Source organism: Cetorhinus maximus, chromosome 4 (assembly GCF_964194155.1).
Source record: "Cetorhinus maximus chromosome 4, sCetMax3.hap1.1, whole genome shotgun sequence".
NCBI lineage: Eukaryota > Metazoa > Chordata > Chondrichthyes > Lamniformes > Cetorhinidae > Cetorhinus > Cetorhinus maximus.
In genome coordinates this window covers 152,242,304-152,264,255 of record NC_135882.1, presented here as the reverse complement: position 1 = coordinate 152,264,255, position 21,952 = coordinate 152,242,304, and the positions used below count along the sequence as shown (strand labels likewise).

The following is a 21,952-nucleotide window of genomic DNA, read 5'->3' as shown; positions in this document are numbered from 1 at the left end:
AGAAATGGGTAGGCCAGCCTATCTTTATTTTGCACTGTTGGGTGCTGATCTGGAGGGCATGCTCGGCCATTGTCACCAGCAAAATAGAAGTAGATTAGAATGTCCATAACAATTTCTCTGTTTCTGCTGGCACAATGAAGTACAGGCGAGGTTGAAACGATAAACATTGAACTTGTATTTAGGGCAAAAGCCAGTCAACAAACATCGGTGTAAATGCTGATGAGAACAAATCAGCTGGAAATTTCCATCAAGAAAACTCAGTGTATGGTGTGTGTAAAGCAATCTTCTGGTAATTGGATAGGCTGGGCCACATGCATCCTATAAGTTTTTAATTCACTTATGGGATGTGGGCATCACTATCTAAGCCAGCATTTGTTACCCATCCCTAATTGCCCTTGAGAAGATGGTGGTGAACTGCCCTCTTGAACTGCTGCGGTCCATGTGGGATTACGTGCCGTTAGGGAGGGAGGTCCAGGATTTTGACCCAGCGACAGTGAAGGAACAGCGATATATTTCCAAGTCAGGATGGTGAGTGGCTAGGTGGTGGTGTTCCCATGTACCTGTTGCCCTTATCCTTCTAGATGGTAAGGATCGTGGGTTTGGAAGGTGCAGTCTAAGGAGAGTTCCTGCAGTGCATCTTGTAGATGGTACACACTGCTGCCATTGTGCGTCAGTGGTGGAGGGAGTGAATGATGTGGATGGGGTGCCAATCAAGCAGGCTGCTTTGTCCCGGATGGTGTTGAACTTGTTGAGTGTTGTGGGAGCTGCACTCATCCAGACAAGTGGGAGTATTCCATCACATTCCTGACTTGTGCCTTGTAGATGGTGCACAGGCTTTGGAGATTAAGGAGGTGAGTTACTAGTCGCAGGATTCTTAGCCTCTGGCCTGCTCTTGTAGCCACAGTATTTATATGGTTAGTCCAGTTCAGTTTCTGGTCAATGGTAACCCCCAGGATATTGACAATGGGGGTTCAGAGATGGTAATAGTATTGAACGTCCAGGGGCGATGGTTAAATTCTCTCTTGTTGGAGATGGTCATTGTCTGGCACTTGTGTGGCACAGATATTACTTGCCACTTGTCAGCTCCAGCCTGGATATTGTCAAGGTCTTGCTGCATTTTGACATGGTCTGCTTCAGTATCTGAGGAGTCGCAAATAGTACTGAACATTGTGCAATCATCAGCGAACATCCCCACTTTTGTCCTTATGATGGAAGGAAGGTCATTGATGAAACAGTTGAAGATGGTTGGGTCTAGGACACTACCTTGAGGAACTCCTGCAGTGATGTCCTGGAACTGAGATGACTGACCTCCAACAACCACAACCATCTTTGTGCGAGGTTGACTCCAACCAGTGGAAAGCTTTCCCTGATTCCCATCTAGAAGGACAAGGGTAACAGATACATGGGAACACCACCACCGACAAGTTCCCCACCAAGCCACACAACATCCTGACTTGGAAATATATCACCGTTCCTTCACTGTCGCTGGGTCAAAATCCTGGAACTCCCTCCCCAACAGCACTGTGAGTGGACCAACACCAGAGGGGCTGCAGCGGTTCATGAAGGCAGCTCACCACCACCTTCTCAAGGGCAATTAGGGATGGGCAATAAATGCTGGCCCAGCCAGCGACGCCCACATCCCAAGAACGAAGATGAAAAAACATCATTATGGCCCACGCATTAGCCAAATTCCACGGTTTGAAAGTCCATTTTAGGGGTTCCAGCCGTTCATAACCAGGGCCACTGACTAATGTTGACCAAAAAGGCAAATTCCACCTTTATAATGTAAGTCGGGAATATTTCTGTCAGTGCTTTGTGATCGAACGCCACAATTCTGTTCGTTTTTCTGCAGAATGGGTCATCAGTTGAATTAGAAGCAGAGCAGCTGTGGCCATTTGAGCTGTTTTGCTATATTAACTCAGAAAAAAACACTGCCAAAAAAAATCTCTGGCACATCAGCCACAAAAACAAACGGCAGAGTTTACATATTAAATGGGACTTCATTATTAATGTATTAATAAAATCTGCATTTAAAGTCAATTAATAATTCAGGATGCAAAAGTGCAATGACTGTCTTAGTTAAAAATGGCTAACAGCCAAGGCGCGAGGTAATTATATTATATATGCAAATCTTACTGGTTTTAATTTTCTGGCAATTACATTTTGGTTTCAGGACTCGTTTGCATAACATTTGAAGCTATTGTTTCATTTCAGCTGCACTTACCCTGGATGATCCGCGCACTATTTCCGAGAGCTGCTTGATATACTTTGTTGAGGAGCTGATGGTTTTATTCGTCTCCTGCTGTGTTGTGTGCCTTTGGCAAGACAGAAGGGAGGAGGAAACAATAAATAAAATAAATGCTGTGTTTGAAGTAAAACAGCTGAAATAACTGTGGAAAGAACAACGATTAGGACACAATCATCATTGAGATTTAAGTAGGAATATAGCAAGATTTCAATCTGCTGTCGTAAAATCATGATTTAAACGTGATATCAAGACTATTTGAATTTTGCTTTAGTCTCCACAATTCAAGTCAAAATATTTGGATGACATCAGCTCTGTGTAAAGCTATGCTTTCTCCATGTCAAAATACAAAACAGATTGCTCACAGTCATAAAACTTGTGTTTAATCAGCAAAACAATTCTGGAAGAAACAAGTTAAATAACTTTTCTCCGTGAAACCTTAGCTGTCTCCCTTCCTGATTGCTCCCCCAGTACAGCCCCCAGCTTTGTTCTCTCAAGTGCAAAACTTAAATATATCTGGCAAACCGGTATTTTGGCCGTCCACCACTAGATTTGTCTTGGTAACATCAAAAGCCGTTAAACCTCATCTGTCTCTGCCAAGACATGTCCACTACTCTAGGATAATCTCAGACAGCAAAGGTAGCCCGTGACTTCTTTCTGAAACTTCTCTTTCTTGACCCTCTACTCTCACCTCTAACAAGTGCAAGAGACTCAGGGAATCTTTTGACAACAAGGTACAGACTATCCATTGCTTTGCCTGGGAGCGGCCGCAAATCGGACTGCCGATCGCGATCAGGCCCCGACCACGATTTCACGCTGTGGGCCAATTAAGGCTCGCCCAGCGTGAAACGCAGCTCCGCACTGGCCGGGAAGGGCTGAGTGGGGGCAGGGTCCTGTTGGCCAGCGGGTTCAATGGCAACCCGGGGGCCGGTTTAAAAGTGGCCCAGGCAGCCCCTGGAAGGCTTCTAAGGGAGGTCGTTCCCTGAGGCGGCACTATGGACACAGGTGCAGCTGGACACAGCTGGCGGGAGGGCAGATCAGGTGGGCACTCGGCCCACCCCGCTTCTCCGATGATTGCCTCGCCGTCCTCCTGGAGGGGATGGCCCCAGGGGTGGGGGGAGGAGGCCACCGCTCCTCACCAAGGGGGCATGGGAGGAGGTGGCAGCGATGATCAGCACCCGTGATGTGGCAAGGCACTCCTGGGTGCAGTGCCGGAAGTGCTTTGATGACCTGCTGCACTCAGGAAGGGTGAGTACTGTGTTGGCATGGGTCTGTGTGCAGATGTCTGGCTGACCCCCTTGGACCTCAAGGGTGCTAGAGTGTTTGTGCTAAATGTCAACCACACTGGAGCTGGCCAAGGGTGTGAGCCCTGGCTGCTTGGACTGAGTGCCTTGTGGCTCGAGGACCTGAAATCGGATATGCCCTGCCAGGTGCTCCTCAGCTGGGGTTGGCCAGGCTGCAATGGTGCTGTAGGTACAGAGTGGACTAATCAATGCTCCTGTGTTGTTTCAGGAGAAGATGGCCCACAACAATATAGAAAAGTCGCCGACCGGCGGAGGCCCCACTAGCCTCCTAATCCTCTCGAGGTATGAGCAAGATGCCCTAAAGCTTGAGGGCCCGATGTGCAACCGGGCGTGGAGAGGCGAGGGTGCCAGATGAAGGTAAGATGAAGGTACAGAGAGGTGAGAGTTTTGGCTCGCGCAACCACTCTAGTGTAGTCTTTCTATTGATGTGAGCCTGGAATCTGGAGTCCCAATTGATCATTGGAAGACGAGGGCACCACGATGCAGATCTCCGTTGTCTCACCAGGATGCCTGGCATGCACAGTGACATTCTGATGACTTAAACTAATGACGTGTCCTTCTTCTCCCTTTAAGTTCGCCAGCACATGTTGGATCTGCAGACCCTGAAGGGCCACACCTGACACCGGAGGACCACAGGCCGTCATTTTCACCTGGGTCAACCCGCTCACTGAAGCAGGCACCAGCGCAGATACCAGCGCCTCGGTGGGCATTAGAGCGGCAGCTAGTATCTCAGTGCCCATTGGTGAGGGCACTTCACAATCGCTTGAGGCACAAGCAGAGAGTGCCCAGGGTGCCGGCAGTCAGAGGACTGCTGGGGACCAGGGCGATGCTCAGTCGAAGGCTGATGGTGAGCCTCTGGAGTCGTCCATTAGGTGGCAGGTGTTAGATATCCAGCAAGTTGTGCGGGAGGATCCGGCGGAGACCTGTGAGGGTGTGTGCTATGCTCTTTGTGGTGGAGGAGTCTATGTGTAGTGTGAGCACTGCGTTGACCATCATGGCCAAGCGCACTGCCTCCTCCATTGAGAGAATGGCGACTCTCATGGAGAGGCAGCCCCAGGACACAATCAGGTGTTCCCAGGGTTACGCTCGGACCTGCAAGCCCTCACACAGGCACTGAGCTCAGGGCGTCAGTGTCAGCATGGGAGATGGATGAGGCACCCAGTTTCCCAGCTAGGTGTCCATCCATCAATGGTGTCCAGGGAGGTCCACAGTGACCTCACATTGGTGCACGAGCTCCTGTCATCTCTGCGGGTTCCTCTCAGGACATTCTGGGTGATGGCAGCAGCTCCTCCACCCCTCTGACAGTGACCGTGGCATCTGATGAGGCTACAGGAATTGGGGAGATGTCAGCCATGACACTGGCCACTCCCTCGCAGGTGGGGCCAGCACAGGCTCCACTGGCCAGAGGACGACCACCAAGATCATCAAGGCCAACAAGACAGCAGAGTCAGCAGGCTGTCTCCAATACCAGTGCCAGCAAGGGTGGAGCACCTAGATGTAGCACTCGCAAACGTAAGTTAAAGATACCATGAGCCCAAGAGGGACAGGTCATGGGTGATTTTATGTTCATTTTTGTTTACTTTATGTATACTGGTTGGATGTTGAATGCCAGAAACGTTTCTGTTAAGATTACTGAACTGTCAGAATGACATAAATTGTGTTTTTGTCGTCATGGCCTGAGTATGCTTCACCTTTTTATTTCATTGGTGCGGGGAGCGCCAGTATGTAATGCTGGACATCGGTTGCTCTGAACTATATTGCACAGGCACTGAGTGTTCTTTGTTCAAATGACAGGGTCCTTTCAGACATCCAGAATGGAGATGGCAACACTGGCATGTGTTTGAAGATGATCTTTGATAGCCTAGCTGAAGGAGCACAGGATCAAGGTGTCCCAGGTGTCGCTGCCTCCCTGCAGGTTACCAAGGTCTGGCTCCACGCCCTCAGCATTCTCCTCACCATGCTCCTCTTCTGACTCACTACTAGATTCATCATCTGTGGCCTGTGGAGCTGCGTCAAGATCCTCTTCCTCCAGTGGGACCCCCTTGCCAGTGCCAGATTGAGGAGAGCGCAGCATGCAACCACTATCAGTGACATCCGCTCTAAGGTGTATTGTCGTGCACTCCCTGAATGGTCCAGGCATTGGAAGCTCATCTTGAGAAGACCTATGGTCCTCTCTACCACTGCCCCTGTGGAGGCATGACTCATATTGTAACGCTTCTTTGCCTCTGTTCTTGGGTATTAGAGAGAGAGGCATCATGAGCCACCTCTTCAATGGATAGCCCTTGTCACCCAGAAGCCATCCTACCAGCCGGGCTGGAGCACTGAAGAGCCTCGGCACCTGGGAGTGTCTCACGATGTACACGTTGTGGGAGCTGCCTGGGTACCTTGCACAGACTTGTAGAATCTGCATCCAGTGATTACACACTATCTGCACGTTCATGGAGTGGAAGCCCTTCCTGCTGACGAAGGTACCCGGCTCACCCGCTAGCGCCTTGACGGCCACGTGTGCTGTCAATTGCACCCTGGATGTGGGGGACCCCAGAAGTCGCAGTAAAGCCTCTGGCTTACTCTGCCTGGCTGGCCTTGCCCATATGGTAAAGAGTAAAGGTCAGTACCCACCTGAACAGAGCGTCTGTCACCAGCTTGAGGCAACTGTGGACAGCTGATTGGGACACTCCACACAGATCCCCCACAGGGCTCTGGAAGGAGCCAGACGAATAGAAGTTGAGGGCCACTGGCATGGGGTGTCTACCCACACGTTCAAAGCTGATCTCAGGCCAAATCATCTGGCAAATGGAGGTCACGCTCTCCCTTGAGAGGCGGAACCTCCTATGGCATTGCACCTCAGACATATTGAGGTAGCCCATTGCCACCTGTAAATCCTGGAAGTGGCCCCTTCCGCCTTGGACTACCTACTGGCCCTGTGCCCCTTGCTCCTGTGCCTCTCCTCCAACAGGTCTCTTCCCTGGAATCTGCATTGGGATACCTGGCCTCCTCTCCCTTCTGCCTCTCTCTTCCTCCACAGAGGAGGTGCCTCCAGCAGAGACCACAATCCCTATTACCAGGGTAAGGGAAGGCTGTCTGATACCAGGAAGGGTCCACACGGTCTGATTCCTCCAGGAGCCTGGCAGACAGCAATGAGTCATGAAACGGAGCCTGGAATTGCTAAGAATGAAACCATGAACAGAGATGAAGCTGCCAAGTACCAATAAGCAATCAGCTACAAATTATCTCCAAAGCTCCTCACTATTCACACTGGCAATGCTGTTGACCCTTTTTATCCTGCCCTTGGGTGAGGTTTGTGAAAATGTTGGCTGGCCGCTTGCCGATTTTGCCCATGTGACAAGCAGAAAATCGCACAGGCAAGGAAAAATCACAGTCGATTGGACTATTATGGGCCTTAAGTGGCCACTTAATTAATGGTGGGTGCCACTCCGGCACCCATGTGTGCCCACCGAGTGAAATATCACGCAAGTGTGCAATGACATCAGAATGCTCGCCCGAAGTCATCGCACACTATTTTACTCCCATTAGGGTCGGCCACGCACCTCCGATGGGACGGAAAATCCTGCCCTAAGGCTGTTCTGAGAGAACAATTGCTTGATATCTAAACCTGAATGAGTTATAATTACAAAGCAACTTCATGGATCTTCTCCATCACAAACTCCATTACCTCTCCACTCATTCAATCCATCTCTCTGGCACGATTTCAGGTTCATGACTCAACATTGGGCTGGATGTTATGGCCACCGGTGAAGCAATGGTGCTTGCCACTGACCTTCAAGGAAGATGCCCACAAAAATGTAGCAATCTCTTCCTAATGGCAGTTTAAATCAGATGCCAATTTCAAGGAAATCTCCAGGTATGCAGCAACAGTGATGTCAGCAAGGAGGGTAAGCGGCCAATCACATTGGCAGATTCTCACAGACAGCAGGCCAGAAAGTTAAAAGCACTGGTTGCTTTCACATTTTACTTACATTTGCAAAATGCAAAATAAATAATTATGTTTGGATTGAGATAAAAGTTAAAATATCATTACAAAGTTTAAAAATACAAAATATGGATTTTTCTCATCATAATGGTGCCACATGGCATTCCACAAATATAAAATTAGCTTTTGAGACCCAATGATTGTGTTCAGTAGTAATTATCAACTTAGCGTGCCTTGACTCAGTTATGTTTCTTTCAACAAGTCTTAACTTTTTTAAGGGTTTTTACAGAGATACAAACAATACAAAAATGGATGCTTTCGTCTATTCTGTGGCTGCTTAAGGGTTACACTCTGGAGGGACCTCAACAGAGGTGCGTCCTCTGGAGAAACATAGACTCACTGGCAGCAACTTCTAGATTTCCACTTCATTCCACAGGTACTCAGTCTTTTGAAGTTGCTGTCAATTTCAGCGGAGTAATGGCAGTGAGTGCTTACAGTTTTGCCATCATGACCACCATAAAATCCAGGCCTTATGTCCCAAGTTGAGCCATTGTTCACAAGTCAATATGCTATTATATCCCAAGTTGACATATAGGCCTTGCTTATTCTTCAATACAAAGGCCCAGATTGTCACCACGACAGAGGAAATGGCCGAAATTTCTAAGTTCCAGCCCCAAACCCAACGTTTCCCATCTTTGCAGCTGGAGGGCTGGAGACGGGCCGGGGGGTTCAGGCATGCACGATTCGCAGAGGCAGCTGGCCATTTAAATCACCAGTTGCCTCCACTGAAGTAGGATTTTGGAAGAGCAGGAGCGTGGAATCTGGAGTATGCAGATCAGAACAGGGAACATGAAGAGGAAAGATGGGTCCCACATTATGAAATTAATAAACTGGACCTCAAGAGAAATAGGATTCCCTGGTTAATAGCACTGGGAATACAGGGAATGATACTGGCAAGCCTTTTGAAATTTTTCCCCTGAATCAGTAAAAAAGTAATTTCTTGCTGAGTCCTTTGCCCTTGACAACCTATACACCAAGAGGTTGGAGTCAGGGACTTGCAAGCAATCAAAAGAACTGCTCCTCAGTAACATCAACATGACTTGGTGACATATTCACTTATGTAGGTTTTCAACAACGTGAAGTTGAGCAGTGATCTTAATGAGATAGGGGAGGTTAAATACATCCCCAGCTAAGCAGATAAACATCATTGCTGTGCTCCATATCAGACTGCCTGCAAATAAAATGAGTTCAACTATCCTTATTCATGTAACCTTCATTCCCATTCGTAACCAGATATTTGTCTAGTTACTTTCTGAAGCATTTAATCAATGTAGCATTAGCCAGGGCCAGGGAGAGAAATTATGAGTCCTGGTGCTTTGCCTGTTTCTAGGCCCCTTGTCTACACTGCGCCCCCCCCCCCCCCCCCTCCCCCCAACACACAAACCACCCCCCCCACCCCCCCCCCCCCCCCGCCCCCACACCCCCGTTAACCCTACATATCCTTTGAGTGCCCTGAATTGAGAACCATCACCACAGTTGGGTTGGACTACTTTATATGGGTTTAGCAAAACATATGGGCTTTTGTACTCTATGTCTCTATTTATAAAGCCCTTTGGAATCTCAGGTTTTAATATCATATAATTTATAACGACGGCTTTGTCAGACAATTATACACAACATGGTTGTTCATATCATGCAACTAGCTCTGCTTCTTTGAACCTGGCCATATGCAATATCCAGGCAGCAACATCCAAAAAATCTCAGACCTCACAAGCAACACAAACAACAATCCCATGTACAAAAGAGAATATCTTGAATTAACAGTGATATATTCTATTGCTGCATGACTGCTGGTTTCACTTCCAAGTTTAAAAATGACAAAACCTTCCTGTAAATTAGCATCAACCTATTCATTTGCTATTTCTATCCACACAAGTGGGCTTTGTTAACAGATAAATTACATTTTGCATTGAGTGACAAATATTTCATCATTTTAAATTGAAACTAGCCACATTTAAAAATGTCCAGCATGGAGCATATACTAGGAGTTCAAAGTACTGCAGATGCTGGGATCCTGAAACAGAAACAGAGAATGCTGGAAGTACTCAGCAGGCCAGGCAGCATCCGTGAAGAGAGAAACAGAGTGGATGCTTCAGGTCCACAATCTGCATTAGTTCTGGAAGGGTCGCTGACCTCTGTTTCTCTGCATAAGTGCTGAGGACTTCCCACTTCTATTGGAGCAAAAATAAACCCTTTTGCCAGGCCTCCAAAGACCAATCAGGCTTCTCGTGAGCCCCTCATTCCCCTTTAGTAAGAAACCCAGCAGCAGCTGCCTGAGACCTGGTTTGGCACAACATTAAACATGAATTTCAAACAAAAAAGGTATGAAGAAAACATAAACAACTTGCTGAGCAAAAAAAATAATCAATGTCAAAGCAATAGATTGATAATATAAAAATGACTAATTAATACAAATGACTATCAAAAAATGCCAAGCAGCAGAGCTAACTTAAGAAACAGAGCTAGAGAGAGAGAGAAATAGGCAGACTAGGCCTCAGCCCTGGCCATCAAGGAGGAGGGAGGGAACCAGAACTGAGCTAAAGAGTTGGGTTTAACTAACAGCGACCTTGCGTTCGCCTCTGGTGGTTCACACTCCGAGCTGCCCTCGGCAGAATTCATACCAAAGTAGGGGCAGAAGCAGGTTGCGGTTTTTCTTCCTCTCCTGGCCCAGGGTGTGGATACATTTTTTGGGAAGGAGGAGGGGTACATATGTGTACATCTCCACACCAAGCAGCATGCCTGTTCATGTGTGTGTGTGTGTGTGTGCATGTGTGTCTCTCTCTCAGGAGTTTCTCTCTGTCTTTCTCTATCACACACACACACTCATCACTCACTCACCCTCACACACACATGCCCTCTCACACTCACTCTCAAATTCACTGTCTCACACATGCAGTCTCTCACCCTCATTCTTACTCAGACACACACTCACTCTCACACATTAGTTACACTTGATGAGCCTCTGCTCCATATATACGTTATTCTATTGAGCAAAAATACTTTGCTTCTAATCTCTAGTTTTGCTTGAGGCATGCCAATTTTGTGTTTCAGTCCTCTCATTCTGCAACCACAGTTAACTTAAATAGCCTGCTTACATCCACATTATCCATGCCCCTCAGCAATTTAAAGATCTGGGTCACGTCCCTCTCAATCTTATATTCCCGAATGAGTATAAATTCAATTCAGCCAGCCTATCTTCACAACTTAGTGCTTCAAGTCCAGAAATAATCATTTTTACTTTTCTCTGAACCTTTGCCAATTCATCAATGTACTTCTGAAGGCAAAATGCTCACAATTGAACACAGTAGTTCAAATGTGGTCATATCAATTCAGTTATACATTTAAAACGCTTATAATCAAGCACTCTCCAGATCCATCTCTAAACTCGATTAGCTTTGCTATAAGGAATCTTGTATCAATTGGAATAAGAAACAGGAAATGCTGGAAATACTCAGCAGCATTTATGAAGAGAGAGAGAGACCGAGTTCACTTTTCAGGTCATCAGAACTAAAAAAGTTAGAGACGTAACAGAGTTTAAGCAATTGCAGATACAGAGAGAGAGGTGAGGGGAGAAGAACAAAAGGGAAGGGTTGTGATAGGGCAGAAGCCAGAAGAGATAAAATGACAAGCGGGATGATGGTGAAAGATAAAAGGAGATGGGAATGGGACGAGTAAAGAAGGGGCAAGAGCGGATGAAAAGTGGCATCGCCTATAGCTGCTAACCAAAAAAATGAGGGCAGAGTTTATGATTCTGAAATTGTTTAATTTAATGTTGAGTTTTGAATGCTGCAAAGTGCCCAGTCGAAATAAGGGGTTATATTCCTCAAGTTTACATTGAGCTTCATTGCAAGTCTCGGAGGAAGTGAGATCAAAGAATAAAACTGATCCGCAAAGCAGTCACCCAATCTGCATTTGATCTCTCCAGTGTAGAGAAAACTGGATTATGAGCAATGAATACAATACACTAACTAAAATAAGTACAAGTAAATCTCTGTTTCACCTGGTAGCGGTGGGAATCAGTGGGCTTATGGTGGATTCTTGGATAGCCTGTTTTCTGAAATGGAGGAAGAGACATTGGCTCAGATCTTCCGTGGAGCAGCAATCATCGTTGGATTTTGCTCCGCTCGAACTTTTCCATGCCTCAACGCTGCTCCATATTTCTCGCCAGGTCTTCTGAGCCCAGTTTCTACAGAAAAGTGGAACACAGCATCCCTCGGAGAGCTGCACTGCATAGTAGCTGCCGCATGGTAAGTTTAAAGATCCAGTGTAAATGTTAGTGAATGGGCGAGTGGATGAATGAGTGAATTGGTAGGGCGTTAGGGTGGGTAGGTGGGTTGGATAAGTGGGTAACTGAGTAAGTGGGTGAGATGCCAGGTGGGTAGGGTGTTAAGTGGGTGAGTTGGCAGGTAGTTGAGGTGAAAGGTGGGTGAGGTGGCAGGTAGGTAGGGTGGTAAGTGAGTGAGTTGGCAGGTGGATAGGGTGGTAGGTGGGCAGGATGCTAGGTGGGTGAAGTGGCAGGCAAATAGGATAGCAGGTGGGTAGGGTGGCAGGCAGATAAGGTGGCAGATGGGTAAGTGGTAGGTCAGTGGGGTGGCAGGTCGGAAGGATGGCAGGTGGGAGGGATTGTAAGTGGGTGGCGTGGCAAGTGGGAGAGGGGCAGGTGGGTTGAGGGGTAGTCTCGCTGAGTCGGTGGGGGAGGGTGGGGGGGTGTTGGGAGGAGGTTAGTTGGGTGAGAGTTAGCCAGGGCTGGTCAGGGTGGTCGGGTCAGGTTGGGGATGGTTAGGTGGGATAGACAGAGGTAGTCAGAGAGTGGGGAGGTAGTCGGGTAGGTGGGTGGTAGTCGGATCAGGGGTACGGCAGATGGATGGGGATTAGTCAGGGGGGTCAGGGGATAGTCCGCTGGTTCGGGGGGTGCAAGCAAGCCAGTGTGAGTGATTGGGGTGTCAGTTCTGGAGTTACCTAGGAGTTAGACTAGGACTTTTCTGGCTAACATTTCCACTACCTGGTACTCAGGTAAGTCCCACAGAGCTGTCCAAACTTTCTAACTCTAATTGTGTCAAAAACATTTGTGGAGGTTCCTGGGCAGGGGTATTGCCCATCAGAAGTTCAAACTTCCTAGGCAACTGCATGGAGGTCACCTCATTCGGACTTAATTGTATGGGGTCCCAATGAGCATCTTGGGTCATACATCCAGTCTCTGAAGATCCGGAGTCTAGAAGATCTGTGCCATTACTTTACATTCATCCACAGTAAATTGAAAACCTTAAAACCTTTCCTTCCATTCACTAATTACCTAGATATCTTTGGTTGCTCTCCCTTTCTATTGCATTGGTCATTAAACAACACAGCTTTGTATCATCAACAAATGTTATGTTTTCTACTCGCATGTATTATTAACAGTGTTATGATAACGGATTTTTAACCCAGAGGTCATAACATCAAATCTCAATGCATCAGTGTTTTGCAGGACAGCTCCAGGGTGAAAAATGGCCATGAAAATTCCTATAAAACCCAACTAGTTTAATAAACCTCTTGAAAAAACAGAACTTGCCAATCTGTAAGAAGAACAGAAGATGCTGGAAAATCTCAACAGGTCTAACAGCATCTGTTGAGTGGAAAACAGAGTTAACGTTTCAAGTCCGTATGACTCGTCTTCAGAGCGAAAAATTGCCAACCTGTATCTGATTCCGTCCTACACATCGCTTAATGACTCTTAGTGTCAGTCAAAGAGTTGCAGTCAACTCTTAATGCCCTCTAAACATGTTCAACAAGCCAATTATACAAAGAATAAATCATTCCTATATAATGAATGTGTTATAAATGTTGTCTTGGCCAGCATTATCCATATCCTGAGATGGAAATACAAAAATATGTTTGGCAAAAGAACCAGTGGGCAACATGAGGAAAAACCTTTTCACTACAGTGAGTAGTTCGGACCTGGAATGCACCTGTGAGCGTGGAGGAGACAATTGGAGCTTTCAAAGAGGAATAGGATTGATGCCCGAAGAGAATAAAATGCAGGCTATGGGGAAAGGGCAGCAGAGATGGATTAGCTGATTTGCTCTTGTAAAGAGCCAGCATGGACACATTGGACCAACTGGCCTCCTGCTGTACTGTAACTACTCTATGATTCAAGGCCTCAATTCCTTTAGAGAGCACATCTTTGTGTCCTTTACTCATGATTACTGGCCCATCGGGATAATTAACTTCGCTCCTGAGCCACCATTGGAAATTGTATCTAAGGTCAAAACTCAGTAATTTACATATGGTTTCACCAATTTTAAGTAATTGAGATCTTTATATTAAAAAGGAACTGAAAGTTAGAACACAAAATTCAACATTCACTCTCTTCACCACCCTCACATGGCAGTAGTGTATACCATATACAAGGTGCACGGCAGCAACTTGCCAAGGGCTTTTGGACTGCATCTTCCAAACCTGTGACCTCTACCACTACCTGGAAACGCCACCACCTGCAAGTTCCCGTCCAAGTCACACAACGTCCTGACTTGGAAATATACCGCAGTTCCTTCATCATCACTGGGCCAGATTTCGGATCATGGTGGGTGTGCCTAAAACACATGGACTGTAGTGGTTTAAGAAGGAGGCTCACCACCACCTTCTCTAGGGCAATTAGGGATGGACAATAAATGCTGGCCTTACTTGTGACACCCACATCTCATAGATGAGTAAAAAAAAAGAGTATAACAACCTTGTGGCAAAACACTGCTGGAGTATAGTTAACAGGGGCCGAAAGAAATGTCAGCTGCCCAAGGTATTAAAGTCAACAAGGCAACAACATTTGATGCTCCTGAAGCTGGAATTCTTAGATATCAAAGTATAAATCCAATATGACTTGAATCAGAGAATGGACGAGTGAGATTGAGGTAGCTATGATTCACTCCTTAAGGAATATTAACTTCATAGCTTTCACAGTTGGCTCCCGCCGATTAGGCTGCTGACACACAGCAAGAGCTTGTCACAAGGAAATGAACGGAGGGGAATGATTCCATCATCCCATGTTCCCAACAAGACTTATTGCAAACATAGATTTATTTTCTCTATCCTGTGCTCTCTGTAAAGAGGGCTCCTCACTGGTGGCATAGCTTTGTTGAGTCAGGCTTTGCAGTTGTAGTAACGAAGAGAACAGTGAGAAAGGTAATTATGGACTGCAGCAGCAATACATCAAGAAGTACAGTGGGAGATATATAGTTAACATTATTTTTTTGTTATGGGAATAGGAGAGCAGGGATTTGTGGTAAAGAGTAACATCTGAGGTCAGACAGGTTATTTTCATGAAAAAACCTAGACACTCAGTCAAGGATAATGGCCAACAGAGAAGGTACCATAAACGATGAAAAGTGGAGGAGAAAAGAGAGTAAATGAGGCAGTAGGGAATTGGTGTGCCCAGGTTTGTTTAAAAGGCCAACAAGCAGTTTCATAACATTGAGGTTCTGGAGAAGAATGAGACAGAGTGGGAGATGTGCAATGAGTCTTAATTTTAATACAGTTATGATGTGGAAGTAAAAGGGTCAACTGACTGCAAGTTAAAACTGCAGCTTAAGGAGCAGTCTACCAAATCATACATCAGGCTTCCAAGTTGTACTGCTGGAGTATTATCTGTGTAACTTGTAAGTTAGAAGGACCATACCAATCTAAGTGATATTCTGACTTATAAGGTCACAAAGGCAAGCGTAGATAAGAGAGAGCCCAACTAGCAAAACTTCTAATGGCGACCAGCAGGTGGTACCACAGTGATATACGGTCAGGGGGGAGTTAATATGGGAGCTCACAATGTTCACTCCGGACTCCAAGTAGTCTCACAGCATCAGGCCAAACATGAGCAAGGAAACCGCCTGCTGATTACCACCTACCATTGTCCTTCACCTGTTGGATCCATGCTCCTTCATGTATCACTTGGAAGAAGCACTGAGATTAAAGGGACACAAAACGCTGTATGGGTGGGGGACTTACATGCCCATCATCAAGAGTAACTCAATAACACCACGACTGGTTGAATATTGAAGAATATAGCTGCTAGAATGGGCCCGTGGCAGTTGGTGGGAAAATCTACCTGACCCTCATCCTCACCAATCTAGCTGTCACATTAAAACATAAATGTTGAACTAAGATCCAATCTACTTGTCAGTTGGACATTACAAATCCCATGGCACTATTTTAAAAAGAGCTGAGGTAGTTTTGCGTGTATGTCAACACTGCCCCCTCAAACAAAACCAACTAAAACAGTCAGTTAACTGGGAATGTGTCTTGTTGATGACACAAATTGATGCTTTGCTTTGCTAATCAACAATCATGAAACTAACATTGATTGTCAGAAAAACCCATCTGGTTCACTAATGTGCTTTAGGGAAGGGCATCTGCTGTCTTCACTTATTCTGGCCTACATATGACTCCAGGACCACAGCAATGTGGTTGACTCTTAATTAACCTCTGAAATGGCTTAGCAAGCCACTCAGTTGAATCAAACTACTAGAGAAAAGTCACAAAGGAATAAAACCAGCTGGACCACACGGCCTCAACATAGGCTCCGGAAATGACAATGGGCACGCCCAGCCCTGTCAGCCAAGCAAAGCCCTCTTTACTAACATTTTTTTTACTTGTTTATGGGATGTGGGCATTGCTAGCTAGGCCAGCATTTATTGCCCATCCTTAATTGCCCTTGTTTAGAGAGCATTTAAGATTCAACCACATTGCTGTGGATCTGGAGTCAAGGCAGCATTTGAGAGCTGTCCCACAGACTAGCCAAGCAACAACCTGACTTAGTTATACTCACGGACTCGTACCTTACAGGCAATGTCCCAGACACCACCATCACCATCCCTGATTACGTCCTGTCCCATTGGCAGGAGAGACCCACCAAATGTGGTGGCACAATGGTATTCAATCGGGAGGGAGGTGACCTGAGGTTGACTCCAGGCACCATGAGGTCTCATGATATCAGGTCAAACATGGGCAAGGAACCTCCTGATACTATGTACTACCCTCCCTCAGCTGATGAAACAGTACTCCACCATGTTGAACACTAGTTGGAAGAGACACTGGGAGTGGCAAGGGTGCAGAACGTATTCTGGGTAGGGGACTTCAATCGCCCAGAACCAAGAGTGGATCACTAGTATCACAAATGATTGAGCTAGCCAATTCCTGAAGGACAAATGTGCCAAACTGGGCCTGTGACAGGTGAGGGAATCAACAAGGGGAGAAAAGAACTTGTCCTCGCCAATCTACCTGCTGCAGGTGCATCTGTCCATGACAGGGCTCATAGGACTGACCATTGCACAGTCCTTGTGGAGGCTAAGTCCTGTCTTCATATTGAGGATAACCATCATCCTGTTTTGTGGCACTACCACCATGCTAAATGGGATAGATTCAGATTAGGTCGAGGAATCGAGCAATGGGCATCCATGAGGCACTGTGGGCCATAAGCAGCAGCAGAATTGTATTCAACCACAGCCTGCAACCTCTTCACCCAGCATTTTCCTCGCATTATCCATTACCGTCAAGCTAAGGGATCAACCATTGTTTAGTGAAGAGTGCAGGATAGCATGCCAGGAACAACAGAAGATGAGGTACCAACCTGGTGAAGCTACAATACAGGACTATTTGCATCCCAAACAGCGGAAGCAGCATGTGATAAACAATGTTAAGGGATTCCACAGCGAACAAATAAGATCAAAGCTCTGCAGTCATGCTACATCAAGTAGTGAATAGTGGTGGACAATTAAACAACTAACCAGAAGAGGAGGCACCATAAATATCCTTATTCTCAATGATGGGGGAGTCCAGCAAATAAGTGCAAAAGACAAGGTTGAAGTATTTGCAACTATTTTCAGTTCTGTCCCCAACCAAGCTGTCCAGTACAGTCACAACATTGGCGTCTATCCAACAATGTGGAAAATTTTCCAGGTACGTCCTGTCCACAAAAAGAGGGAAGAACTCCAATTCGGCCAATTACCGCCCCATCAGACTACTCTTAATGACCTGTTATCACGCGGCACTTAGACTTCAATAACTTGCTCATGGACACTCAGTTTGGATTCCGCCAGGGCCACTCATCTGCTGGCCTCATTACAGCCTTGATTCAAACATGGACAAAAGAGCTGAACTCAAGAGATAGGGTGAGACTGACTGCTCTTGACATCAAGGCTGCATTTGACCGAGTGTGGCATCAAGAATGCACAATGGGCAAAATTGAAGTCAATGGAAATTAGGGGGAAGACTCACCGCTGGTTGGAGTCACACCTAGCAGAAAGGAAGGTGGTTGTCAATGTTGGAGGTCAATCATCTCAATCCCAGGACTTCACTGTAGGAGTTCCTCAATACAGTGTCCTGGGCCTAACCATCAGCTGCTTCATCAATGACCTTCATTCCATCATAAGGTCAGAACCAGAGATGAAGTCATAGAATCAAAGAGAGTCTACAGCACAGAAAAAGGCCCTTCGGCCCATCGAGTCTGCACCGGTCAAACAAGTACCTAATTATTCTAATTGCATTTTCCAGCACTAGGCCCACAGCCTTGTATGCCATGGCATTGCAAGTACACATCCAAATACTTGTTAAATGTTATGAGGGTTTCTGCCTTTACCACCCTTTCAGGCAGTGAGTTCCAGATTCCCACCATCCTCCGGGTGAAAGAATTCTTCCTCACATCCCCTCTAAACCTCCTGCCCCTTACATTAAATCTATGCCCCCTGGTTATTGATCATGCCACCAAGGGGAAAAGTTCCTTGCTGTCTACCCTATCTATGCCCCTCATAATTTGAGACACCTCAATCATGTCCCCCCTCAATCTCCTCTCCTCCGGGGAAAATAACCCCAGTCTATCCAATGTCCCCTCATAACTAAAGCTCTCCAGCCCAGGCAACATCCTGGTAAATCTCCTCTGCACTCTCTCAAGTGCAATCACATCCTTCCTATAATGTGGATTCCAGAAATGCATGCAATACTCTAGCTGTTGCCTAACCAGCGTTTTATACAGTTCCAGCAAAACTCCCTGCTCTTATATTCTATGCCTCGGCTAATTAAGGCAAGTATGCCATATGCCTTCTTAATCACCTTATCTACTTGTCCAGCTACCTTAAGGGACTGGTGGATATGCACACCAAGGTCCCTCTGATCCTCAGTACTTCCCAGGGTCCTACCATTCATCATGTATTCCTGTGCCTTGTTTGTCCTGCCCAAGTGCATCGCCTCACACTTATTTGGATTAAATTCCATTTGCCACTGATCAGCCCATCTGACCAGCCCATTTATATTCTCCAGTAATCTAAGGCTATCCTCCTCAATATTTCCCATCCCACCGATTTTCGTGTCATCCTTGAACTTACTGATCAACCCGCCTACATTCAAGTCTAAATCGTTTATATATACCACAAACAGCAAGGGACCCAACACCGATCCCTGTGGAACCCCACTGGATACAGGCATCCAGTCACAAAACCACCCCTCAACCATCACCCTCTGCTTCCTGCCACTCAGCCAATTCTGGATCCAATTTGCCAAATTGCCTTGGATCCCATGAGCTCTTACCTTCGTTATCAGTCTCCCATGCGCTACCATATCAAAAGCCTTGCTGAAGTCCAAGTAGACTACATCAAATGCATTTCCCTCATCTGCACACCTGGGCATCTCTTCGAAAAATTCAATCAAATTGGTCAGACATGACCTCCCCTTAACAAAACCATGCTGACTGTCCTTGATTAATCCCTCCCTCTCCAAGTGTAGATTAATTCTGTCCCTCAGAATTGCTTCCAATAGTTTCCCCACCACTGAGGTTAGACTGACTGGCCTGTAGTTCCCTGTTTATCCCTTTCTTCCTTCTTGAATAACAGTACCACATTAGCTGTCCTCCAGCCCTCTGGCACCTCCCCTGTGTCCAGATAGGTATTGAAAATTATTGCCAGTGCCCCTGCTATCTTCTCCCTTGCCTCACTCAACAGCCTGGGATACATTTCATCCGGGCCTGGAGATTTATCTACTTTTAAGCCTGCCAGACCACTTAGAACCTCCTCCCTTTCTATGCTAATTTCTTTAATTGTATCACAGTCCCTTCTGTCTGATTTCCATACACACGTCGTCCCTCTCACTTGTGAACACCGATACAACCTATTCATTTAGAGCCCTACCTATGTCTTCCGGCTCCACATACAAATTACCACTATGGTCCTGAATGGGCCCTACTCTTTCCCTAGTTATCTTCTTACTCTTAATGTACTTGTAAAATAACTTTGGATTTTCATTTATTTTACTTGCCAATGTTTTTCATGCCCCCTGTATGCTCTCCTAATTTCCTTTTTAAGTTCCCCCTTATACATTCTATACTCCTCTAGGGCTTCCACTGTTTTGAGCCCTCAGTATCTGCCATAAGCCTCCCTTTCCCTCTTTATCCAATCCTGTATATCCCTTGACATCCAGGGTTCCCTGGATTTGTTGGTCCCACCCTTTATCATTACTGGAATATGTTGACTCTGTACTCTCCCTATTTCCTTCTTGAATGAGTCCCACTGCTCTGACGCAGATTTATCTAAAAGTAGCTGTTCCCAGTCCACACTGGGCAAATCATATCTGATCTTATTAAAATCGGCCTTCCCCCAATTTAGATCTCTGATTTCTGGCTCATTCTTGTCCTTTTTCATAACAACTTTGGATATAGCAGCGTTATGATCACTATCTGCAAAATGTTCCCCCACTGATATCTCTGCCACTTGCCTGGCTTCATTCCCTAAAATTAAGCCCAGGACTCTTGTAGGATCTTCTACGTACTGGCTTAAAAAACTCTCCTCGATGCATTTTAAGAATTCCGCTCCCTCTAAATCTATCACACCATGACCCACCCAGTTAATAATTGGGAAGTTGAAATACCTCACTATTACTACCCTATTATTTTTTACACTTCTCTGAAATTTGCCAACATATCTGCCCTTCTATTTCTCTCTGACTGTTTGGGGGCTTATAGTACACTCCCAGAAATGTGATTGCTCATTTTTTGTTTTTCAGTTCTACCCAAATGGCTTCATTTGAGAAGCCTTCTAAGATGTCATCCCTCCTTACTGCTGGAATTGATTCCTTGATCAATATTGCAATACCCCCTCCTCTTTTACCTCCTTCCCTGTCTCGCCTGAAGACCCTACATCCTGGAATATTAAGCTGCCAATCCTGCCCCTATCTCAATCATGTCTCTGTGACAGCAACGCATCATACTTTCATGTGTTAATTTGTGCCCTTAACTCATCTGCTTTATTCGTCAGACTCCTTGCATTAAAATAAATACCATCCAGCCTTGCCATACTCCCTTATGCCTTAACTGGCCTATAATTTCTATGCCTTCCAGACTCACGTGCTCTCTCTTCTAATTTTGGCTGTGCATCTCCCCCTGCTGAACCTCCTTCCAAGATCTCATCCCCCTGCCAAGTTAGCTTAAACCCTCCCCAACAGCACTAGCAAACCTCGCCGCAAGGATGTTGGTCCCATTCTGGTTCAGATGCTACCTGTCTGCCTTGTACAGATCCCACTGCTCCCAGAAATGGTCCCAATGTCCCAGAAATCTAAAGCCCTCCTTCCTGCACCAACTGTCCAGCCACACATTTATCTGGACTGACCTCCCATTTCTATACTCACTAGCGCGTGGCACTGGAAGTAATCCAGAGATTACTACCTTTGAGGTCCTGTTTGTTAATCTGCTTCCTAGCTCCCTAAATTCTGCTTGCAGGATCTCATCCCTCTTTCTTCCTATGTCGTTAGTACCAATATGTACCACGATCTCTGTCTGTTTGCCCTCCCCCTTTAGAATGCCCTGCAGCCGTTCAGTGACATCCTTGACCCTGGCACCAGGGAGGCAACATACCATCCTGGAGTCACGTCTACGGCCGCAGAAACGCCTGTCTGTTCCCATTACTATTGAGTCTCCTGCCACTATTGCTCTTCCCCTCCATTTCCTCCCCTCCTTGTGCAGATGAGCCACCCACAGTGTCATGAGCATGGCTGCTCTCCCCAGATGAACCCTCACTGCAACTGTTTTCCAACACAGAAAAATGGTTCCTGAGCGAGATGCACCCTGGGGATTTCCTGACTACCTGCCTGACACCTTTCTCCTGACTGATGATCACCCATTCCCTTTCTGTCTGCACTTCTGAAAGCTGTGGGGTGACCACGTCTAAAAATGTGCTATCCACGAAACTCTCAGCCTCACAGATGCACCTCAGTGCCTCCAGCTGCCACTCAAGCTCTGAAACTCGGAGCTCAAGTAACTGCAGCTGGTGATGATTGCACAATGTTCAGTACCATTCATAATTCCTCAGATACTGAAGCAGCGCGTAAGCAGCAAGACCTGGACAATATTCAAGCTTGGGGTGACAAGTGACAAGTAACATTCACATCACACAAGTGCCAGTCAAT

At 46.3% G+C, this 21,952-nt stretch overlaps 1 protein-coding gene across 2 annotated transcripts in view; it reads right to left on the bottom strand.

Annotated features, from left to right (window-relative positions):
- tsnare1 (T-SNARE Domain Containing 1) overlaps positions 1 to 21,952 on the bottom strand; it is an 875,956-nt gene that overhangs the window by 270,713 nt on the left and 583,291 nt on the right. For both annotated transcript variants that reach the window (XM_078540971.1, XM_078540972.1), the window contains exon 5: positions 2,225 to 2,315. In XM_078540971.1, the coding sequence (XP_078397097.1) occupies positions 2,225 to 2,315 (91 nt within the window). The remainder of the gene's footprint in view (positions 1 to 2,224; positions 2,316 to 21,952) is intronic.